Here is a 9829-nt window from a genome sequence, read left to right on the forward strand (position 1 = left end):
TCGCAGGGTCCTGTCCCTTTAAGGTCGCTCCGGGTAGCGCCGCCCGCCCTCCGCGCGGCCAATCGCAGCTCTTCCTCCTCGGGGACGGGCGGAAGCGAGGGCGTGCCGCTCTGCCAGTACTTCCGCGTGCGCAGGCGCGGTGCGCGCGTTGTGCTTCCGGGCCGGCCCGATCGGGATCGGGATCGCCGAGGCCGTTGCCGAGCCGCTGCCGAGCCCCAGCCTCCCCCCGCCCGCCCGGCGCCATGAACCGCTTCTTCGGCAAGGCCAAGCCCAAGGCGCCGCCGCCCAGCCTCACCGACTGCATCGGCACGGTGAGCCCGCGGGGAGCGGCTGGGGGCTGGGGGGGGAGGGAGCGCCTGTCAGCGCCGTGCCCAGAGCCGTGCCCAGAGCAGGGGCCCAGAGAAGGGCTACGAAGCTGGTGCAGGGCCTGGGACACAAGTCGTATGGGGAGCGGCTGAGGGAGCTGGGGTTGTTTAGTCTGGAGGAGAGGAGGCTCAGGGGAGACCTCATTGCTCTCTACAGCTACCTGAAAGGAAGGTGTGGGGAGCTGGGGGTCAGCCTCTTCTCAAAGGTAACTAGCGATAGGACCAGAGGGAATGGCCTCAAGTTGTGCCAGGGGAGGTTCAGGTTGGAAATTAGGAGACATTTCTTCTCAGAGAGAGCAGTCAGGCACTGGGACGGGTTGTCCAGGGAAGTGGTGGAGTCACCGTCCCTGGGGGTGTTCAAGGAGAGGTTGGACGCGGTGCTCAGGGACATGGTTCAGTGGGTGACATTGGCGGTAGGGGGGTGGTTGGACCAGGTGATCTTGGAGGTCTCTTCCAACCTGAACGATTCTGTGATACACACACGTACACGTGTCTGTGTGCTCATGTATTCAGCTGCTCATCAGTGCGTCAGCACACCTCGACGTGCACCAGTACATATCACAGTATGTATAAAACACGTGCCTATGTTTGTTCCCCTTGTGTATGAGCCCATAAATAGCCGCACGTGATGTACATGTAAAGCCTGGCACTCCTTAGGTCCTTGTGGATGTCTGTGATGTTCCCCCCGAGGGCTTCGCTGCTCTGCCTGCCCCAGTTAACTCCTGACACATCAGCAGCAAGAGGAGCAGACCTCCTTCCTGTCCACCACATGGAGCGGGGAGCATGAGGCCATTCTTTGTCTACGAGCTCGTTGCAGAGCCTATGGGGAAGACAGATAGGGAAGCAATCTGAGACTGAGCAAGAAATACTGAGGAGATGTGTAGTAGAGTGCTCCACATCTGTTGTGAGGTTGGCTCCCCTGGAAAGGAGTTAAGGGAGACATTAGGCTAGTCACTTCATAGTCTTCTGTGGCTTTTAAGTTTGTGGAGAAAACTGTGGTATGGTTTTTACAGCTGCTGCTGTCCTAAACTGACTTTAGAAGGTGAAGAAAGACAACCGAGATCTTGGGGTGTTTCTCTGAGCAGTTAACAGAGTCAGGTGCGCGTAGTTGGTTGTGGCCTAAGCTGAGGTGTGCTAGTCCAAGGCTAACAAGTGTTGTCCCTGGAACCTGACAGCAAAAAGCTTCTGTGGAAAATCATCTTTTTCCTCCCAGAAAATTTATTCTTCCACCCAGTGATGAGAACCCCTGAGTTAAGTACCAGATGCTCACTAGTGCTAACTACACAAAACTATGTCATGTATGCCAGCGTGAGAGAGGTGCTTATAGTTAATGTTTTTCACAGGATGTTATTTTATTGGCTAAGAATCTGCATTACTTTCTAGCAGTATCCAAATGCAGCTCCAAATACATGTGGTTTGAACAGCAAGTGAAGCTCACGCTCAAAAATCAGGGTTAGCTTCCCCATTGTTAGCAGTGAGCACTTTGGTGGGTGGCCACAACTCCCAAATCCATCTGAAATACTGCCATCTACGCTTACATTGCCTAAATGACAAATGTAAGCTGGAGACCAGGAAGTCTTGTTTTCCCTGACAACAACCTGCAACCATCCTGATTTAGACGCGCCAGCAGGCTGTCCTCCACTAGGAGCTTGTTCAACCCCAGTGGACTTTCAGATTTAATAAAAGTGTAATTTAAACAGCTACTTAGATAGGCAACACCAGGAATTTAGGATTATTTACCAAAAGAGTGTGGTTGGCACCACAAGGAACTGCACGTGGTTTTGTTTTTTTTTTTCCTATTTGTTTGTATTTACATTCTCTCAAAATGTGACTGTACAAGACACCAGGAAAAGCAGAGTTTCAGGCTTATTTCACATACGTGATGACTTGGCAGCCATGGTAACTCATGAGTTGCAGTGTTTTTTAAGATATGAAGTCAAGAGCCTGTATTGGTCATCTGTTCTGTGCTGGCTCTGAGCACAGCGTTTGGTATGAGGAAGTCCGTAAGCCAAACCACTGCATCATTACTGAGCTCATCTTAGCTTTTTACCCTGTTTTAACTCCATCCACAGAAAGTGATGATGTCAAAATTGAGTACTGTTCTGTGTATGTTTGTAAGCATGGGGAGAAACACAGTTCCTGTTCCAAGTTTGTGAATGAGCTTGTCTTGTTAATTTACGTGAAGTGATCCATCTGATCTGTGAAAGACTTACTCTATTTTCATTTTCTCTACAATATTTAAATCTTTAGTAAGCAAAGCACAGGTCCTACTAGAGGATCAATTGATTTTTTGTTTTGTTTTGTTAAATTGCATTTGAGTTACTATTGAAAAGAGTAGTGTGAGATACTGAAAAACAGAAGAAGAAAAGAGTTGAACAGTTTGGAGACTCAAGTAATGTCATTTCTGTCTTGTTGACAGTTAGATATGTTTCCTTGCACCTTTTTAAAGAGTTGAAATGCTTTATAAGATCTCTTACCCTGTTATTTAATGGTAATTTTAACAAGAAAAAAAAAAGACAACGGTTAGGCAGTGGTTATGCCTACCATTGGGGTGTTCTTTCCTGCGTATGCAGGAGTAGCATGACTGAACGCAAGATAGTCAGCATGCAATATACTTCGTTGTGGTGAGAACAAACATCAAGAATTAAGAAACAAACATCAAACATTAAGACACCTAAATGGTTGAAAACTTCTGAATTCAAGCTGCTGATTACACAGGATCCCTACTTTGGCTGAAAACTGAACATACTGAAACTCAGGAAGCACTTCTCCCTACTTTTCTTTCATGTCTGGTTACTGTCCAGTCTGCCAGCTGGCCGCGTGATGCCCTCCTGTCTCCCCACTTACTCTCCATGGGTATGTTCCTCGCTCCCCCTTTCCAGTTTCTGCTCGCTTCTTGCTGTGCCTGCCTCAACGATGTGCTAAGGGGCAGAGGTTTTTGTTCTTGCTGGCTTAGCAGTCAGATGACTCAAAGCTGTCATGAGGCTGGCAGGAGGAAGGATGCATCAGGAAATGGGCATTCTTTTTACTTTTTCTTCTTTGAAAAATACACTCCAAATTAATGGAGAAGTAGGAAGGAAACACGGTCTAGAACAAAAGGCTGGTAGTTTTGATAGCAGTATTAAAATTCAGACTTGTATGTCATATTATTATTGAAATAAGCCGCTTTTTTGCTGAACATGGATTTGGGATACCACAATCACTTTTTTTTTTTTTTTTTGCTTGGATTGGTGCCCCTTCTGCTCCCCTTGTTTCTGGACTTAGAAGCTGAAATGCCAGCACACCATACCCAATTTTACAGAAGCAGAAATGCTGTGGATGCGTGATACTCAGTTTATTTTTAGAAGCTTTTGTCCTGTGTAGTTTTTTATGTAGGTAACCCATCTAGGAGAGTCTGCCTCCATTTCCTGCTCGTACTGACTGAGAGAATCGCTGCAGACTCTTACCTCAAGAACTGAGTTTCCCCAGCGCAGGAGGCTGATCTCAGAGATGTTTTTAGCTGGTGAAAATCTTGAGGAGGTGCTAAGCTTTAAAACTACAAGATTTTAAAACTCTCAGGTGGCTTATTTGCTTGTTTATTATTAATATATTTGGTATAATAGAACCTTAATACAAACTTTTCAATGCTAGATATGCCTAGGCACCTTAATTTCCTGTGCAAAGAGTATTTGTGTCAAATGCCTGCTCAGGATGCCTCTGGCAAATGCACGTTGCTGCCATAGAACGGAGGTTTAAAAGGATCATCAAGACACCAAAACGAAGATCTGCATAATTACACGTGTTTAAGCGCACTGATAACAAGTCAGAGTTGTAAATTTTCACTGATTGGTCTCACGTTATAATTGGAACGTGATTATATCCAAATCCCTCGGGAGGCTTCTTGGAAGGAAAAGTTAATGAGCTTTATTTGCTGTGCACAGGGAAGTGCCGTGGGGGTTGATGCTAAGGAAGCCGGCCTTGCTGTGAAGTTGTGCGTGCTGTTAGAAGCATCTATAGCTTTAGGTTATGTGATAATCATCTTTAACCCTCTCTCTCCTGCAGTAGGCTGAGAATATTTCTTCAAGGAGAGATCTGTCACACGCAGTGCACCGGGATTGACTGCTGGAGGTGTCTTAGGGAGTTAGGCAGTTATCGCAGGGTTCTGAGCAAAAATGCAGTAAGATCTCAGAGTACCTGCCCCACAAACCTGCGGGGTCCTGGCTTCCTTTGCAGGAAGTGATGGGGAAGTGTCTGCGACACAAAAGTTGGGCACTGTTGAAACAGGGGTTAAGTTTGGGCTTGTTAAGTGCCACCATAATCCAGGTATCAAAGAGGAAGTATCCTTCTAAAGGATGAACGTTCTCTGGACACCAAATGTAAGCCTCTAGCTTTGCTAAACGCATCCCGGTCCCTTCTCTGTTTGTCTCTTACCTGCCAGCGTGGTACATGGATGTTTTTCCTCTTCAGTTCCAGTTTAGTGCCTGGTACTCTATCTTATCAGAAATGCCTGAACAGAGATTGAGAGTTGACTGGGTGCGCAAGGGAGCATCTCAAAATGAGGAGAATGTGTTAATGGCAGAGCTTGCTGAAACCTTATGGTGCTTCTTGTGCTCCTTGTAGGAGGTGTTTCTGCTTTCAGATCCTCAACAAACTTTAAGCTGTTCGTAAAATCACTGAGGGGAAAAATAGTTTGTTTAGAGGCATATTCAGGATGAGGGTGTTCTTTTTGTTGTCCAATACCTGAATAAAATGCTAATAAATGCGTTTATTTTTCCTGTTTTGTATTACAGGTGGATAGCAGAGCCGAGTCAATTGACAAGAAAATCGCGAGACTTGATGCTGAACTAGTGAAGTATAAGGATCAAATGAAAAAGATGAGAGAGGGGCCTGCAAAGGTAACAACCTTCTGTGGGATTGAAGTGTGAGAGGATGTGACTCGCACCCTGTGTCATGTAATGGTGGTGAAGGAGCCAGTTCTTCAGGTTCTTAGAAATGCATCTTGCCTTATTGATGGGATATAAGATCCTGCAAGTTTATTTTTATTCTGAAGCATCTCTTAAATGTGTCTTTGAACAATGCTTTAATTGTGTTTTGTTTTTTTTTTAGTTATTATTATTATTTCTTAATTGTTTTCTTTTACTTCTTAAAAGTGCAGTGTAATTCACCAGTCAGAAGTTACTTGCTTGCCTCCCTTCTTCCTTCTGTTACCTGAATTAAATCTGGTAGAGAGGCTATTCTGTTCACCTGCCAAAATAAAAAGGTCTGTGATATTCAGAAAACGGGCAGGAAAGCCCAGTTTTGAAAAGGGATGAACATAAAAATTAAACAGTACCTAATAATAAACGTATCAAATGTTTGTTTAGTGATAAACATACCTAATATAATTTGTATCGTTAAAAGTACCTTTTGCAATATTACTTCATGCTGGCCATTAAGATATGTGGATGAAAGGTAGTTCTGATATTTAAATTGGACTTTATATTCTGCTTATGAAAAAAAATCAAACGCTGGAAATCTGTAAAGTAATTGCTATTAGCAGCATTACATACAGGCCTATTTTGTTAATCATTAATGCAGGATGAACACTGAATGTGACTATTGTTGCAATGTGAATTATTAGCTGGTGACTGTTTTGGAAAATTTAAATCCAATACATTAGGTTTAAACAGTATAACGCAGAGTACAGTCAAATACTCTTCCTAAGATATTAATAATTGTGTCTTTCAGAATACCGTAAAGCAGAAAGCGTTGAGAGTGTTAAAGCAGAAGCGAATGTAAGTTTAAATCTTTTTCAGTCTGGGGTTAATGAGGCTGTTTTGTTGAAGGAGTGTGTTGCACTTCCATTTTTCTTTCCAGTACTCTTGTTTCTGAGCATTCTTAAAAGAGAAATGCTGAACAAGCTAGCCAGCCCTTCAAAAGCATATTACAGATCTAGTGTCAGCATATTTCAGCCTAATTTGTATGTTAGTATATGAAGTTGAATGGGGACAAGCTGACCTAAATCTGCTCATCACTAAAGCTATGCTTGGCTCATGAACTTATTTTCTAAGAGATATATTATTTTTATTTGTTTTAAGTCTCTTTCTTTTTTTGGTTACATGAAAGTTTCCTTTTTCCACCCTATGCCCACCACTCCTCAGCCAAACTCCAGTGCAGAGCCACTGTGGTTTGGATAACCTGCATCTCTTCCATTCTGCTTACAGCAGCAGTAAGCAGTGGCATGCATATCTACCTGACAGTGACTAAAAATCTTGTGATATCCTCACCCACTACATAAGCCTAGAAAAATATAGTATTGACATCAGTTAAAACAGAAGCTTAATTAGGAGTAGCTTTGTCAGCTTTAAATACGTAGTTTCACAGAAATCTGACCATTATATATTTCTATCTTATTTTGTGATGGTTTATTATTATTAAAAAAACGAAGAACTGCACATGTCAGCAGATGACTACTTCTGATTTTTCAAGTAAAAAAAAAAAAAGGATTTTCTTTTGTGGCAATAAATACTGGTGTTTTAAAGCTGTTATTTGCATTGTTTTTAACAGGTATGAACAACAGCGGGATAATCTATCACAGCAGTCTTTTAATATGGAACAAGCTAATTACACCATTCAGGCACTGAAAGATACAAAGACAACGGTACCAGTATATTAATCTCACGTTTGTTTAATTTGTGTACGTTACATCAGATGCAAGCATGTTGTTTCATTCTATTCTAGGTTGATGCAATGAAACTGGGAGTGAAAGAAATGAAGAAAGCTTACAAGCAAGTCAAAATTGATCAAATAGAGGTGAGCTTCTATAGTTTAAAGAACAGAAACAATGCACTGAAATAGTGATGAATGGGCTATGTAACTCTGACTGTTTTGGTTTATGTTTGACTTTTTTTTCTTCCCTTCATGGGACCATCATCTTAATTCCTTCCTTCTTTCCCTGGTACTGCACAATCAGTTGTTGGCATTGTTATGCTGATTGGTGTTTCCTTGCTGGGCTAATCTTTAATCTCTACATTCCTTTCCTTTGCACTGCAGCATAAATGTTAGTGAATACTTCCTGCTATGGCTTCTTTGGCCTCCTTTCCCCCCCTCCATGTTGCTACCCTTACATGCAGATTAGTCCTTTGCTCCCCCTACTTTATGGTAGTGCCTGACTTAAAAAGCAAATAAAAATAAAATAAACACTTTCAAAAGGTCTGCAAGGCTTGGCCCTGTCTTCAGAAAGTGCAGTTTAAAAGCATAAGAACTTTAAACATATTTTCAAGTATGCTGCACTTAAACTCTTATCAAATGCCAGTGCTGAATTCCTCCAAGTTCTTTCCTGGGCTGTTTATATATATTTCTCCTCCTTACTTGCACCTAAGTACAGTGCCAATAGTCATGCTAAAGTATCTTCTCAATTTTTGCTGTGGCATAACTTAGGCTAGTCCTTAGATTTACTCTCTCCTGCTGCTGAAGATAATGCTGAGCTCTGGGTAGTTTATTGGAGCCTTTCAGTTCACCCTGAAGAATATTAACTGTCATGTCATGTCCTCCTCCCCTGGCCCCCAAAACAAAACAGAAAAACAAGGTTTTACAGAGATGCTCTTGCTAGGTTCCTCTTTTTCTGCCTGATATGTTATAATTTTAATAGTAAAGACCAAGCCATAGCACTGAATGCATGTGTCTTAACTTGTATTAATGCTGCTTCCAAAAATGATTTATGCATTAAAAAAAAAAGTGTCTGGTATGCTGGAATTATTAACAATTGACTAAGATCTGATAAATTTAACTGAAACTATTAAATGTGGACCAGTTGAAATTGTTTGTTGCTTCAGGACATACAAGATCAGTTGGAGGATATGATGGAAGAAGCCAACGAAGTCCAGGAAGCACTGAGTCGTAGCTATGGAACACCAGAGATTGATGAAGATGACTTGGAAGCAGGTGAGGAAAGTGGAGGGGGAAGTACAGTCATATTTTAGTTTCATTGACTACATCACTCTTTTAAACTTAAAAGCTGCATTTCTTTTAAGTGCAATAAGAAAAATATCAGACAAACATGAAAGAGATATTTATGGTATCAGTGAAGAAAAGAATGTTCTCTTTGTGTGGGCACACATGCAAGTCTTCATGTATTCCTGATGGCTGGCTAAATAAGGAATGTCAGTATGAGTGTAAACATTCAGTATGAATCCTGTTTCTCTTTAAGAACAACTTTTCTTTTGCAAAAGGAATTCCTTGCATAACTTTTCAACCAAACAAATTAAATTTCAGAACTGGATGCATTGGGTGATGAGCTTTTGGCTGACGAAGACAATTCCTACTTAGATGAAGCTGCATCTGCTCCAGCAATCCCAGAGGGCACTCCTGTTGACACAAAAAACAAAGTGAGTCCTTTGCTCCTTAGAAGCAAATTACGTATATTTTTTGAGTTAACCAAATTTATGTGGGTTGCTTGATTAGGAATCCTTAATATTTTGTAATTCCTAATATTTTAGGCAAAAGTATTTTTTAATATCTGGTGTGTTTTAGATGCTGTGTATATATAATGCTTTCTCTTACATTTTAAAGAGCTAAAAGGGCATTTTGGAACTGCTCTCTAACATTAGCAGACTGCAAGTAGAACTTTAGCATACCATTACAGCTGTTAGCGTAGTTATTCTTAAACATAGAAGAAAGTCTTCTGTGTATTTGCATGTGGGATTTTAGTATAGCTTATTATTGAGGAACAACACTGGTGTTCTCATTTTGATTCCAGCGATGTGACAGTTACAGGTATATCACAATTAACATTGTAAAGAAACTTTCGCAATACGCTTTGGTGGGTTGGGAATTACTAACCTGTTCATCTTTCTTTCCTTCTTACAGGATGGCGTATTGGTGGATGAATTTGGATTGCCAAAGATCCCTGCAACATAAATGTTCCAAAAGCACAATGGATATAATGAACTACACTTTACAAATCAAATTAAGATTATTGTTATTATTTTTGAAAATCCTGGAGAACTTGTCCTTCCAGTGTAACCTTAATATCACTACATCCTAGAACGCAATATGGCTGGTGGTGGTCTTTCTTTGAAGAAAGTTGTTCTACTACTGACTTTTCTATTAATGGAAAAACTTGGCACAGCTTCCTTCAGTGGAAGCAGTCGGTCTGATAGGTTTTGATTTCCCGTGTCTTATGGACAAAGTTGTACGTGAAGAATAGTGGTGACTGTTCATAGCTGAGTTCTGTTCTGATTTTGTATTGTTTCTCTTTCTCGAAACTAAGACTGTATGTTGCTGCTTTCTCTGTGTAAAATAGCTCCCTTACGCTTATTTGATAAAAGAATTGAAAACATTTTTAAACTACTTCAGCCTTGAGACTTTTATGCTATTGTACTTGCAACCTTCAAAGCTGTAACAAATAGGGTTCTCGTTAACTTTATGTATTCTTATTGACATAAAAGCACTTCGAGTAGCCGACCCTTTTGTGTGGTGTTTTTAGTGCCGGTGTTAACCCTGCC

At 41.5% G+C, this 9829-nt stretch overlaps 1 protein-coding gene across 1 annotated transcript; it reads left to right on the top strand.

The window, feature by feature from the left end:
* Positions 1-128: 128 nt before the first annotated feature.
* On the top strand, positions 129-9788 carry CHMP5 (charged multivesicular body protein 5). Its single transcript, XM_083826782.1, has 8 exons — positions 129-311; positions 5135-5239; positions 6072-6118; positions 6891-6984; positions 7065-7136; positions 8159-8267; positions 8598-8710; positions 9192-9788. Exons 1-8 carry the CDS (start codon positions 243-245, stop codon positions 9240-9242), a joined length of 660 nt encoding a protein of 219 aa, XP_083682908.1. The 5' UTR covers positions 129-242; the 3' UTR covers positions 9243-9788.
* Positions 9789-9829: the final 41 nt, after the last annotated feature.

This window comes from Anser anser, assembly GCF_964211835.1.
Source record: "Anser anser genome assembly, chromosome: 2".
Lineage (NCBI taxonomy): Eukaryota > Metazoa > Chordata > Aves > Anseriformes > Anatidae > Anser > Anser anser.

What these genes read in the sequence shown, in the direction of transcription:
- CHMP5 (XM_083826782.1), top strand. Translation starts at nt 243, where the DNA reads ATGAACCGCTTCTTCGGCAAGGCCAAGCCCAAGGCGCCGCCGCCCAGC. An exon ending in TCACCGACTGCATCGGCACG is followed by an intron (nt 312 to 5,134) that starts GTGAGCCCGCGG and finishes TTTGTATTACAG; the next exon opens with GTGGATAGCAGAGCCGAGTC. An exon ending in TGAAGATGACTTGGAAGCAG is followed by an intron (nt 8,268 to 8,597) that starts GTGAGGAAAGTG and finishes ATTAAATTTCAG; the next exon opens with AACTGGATGCATTGGGTGAT.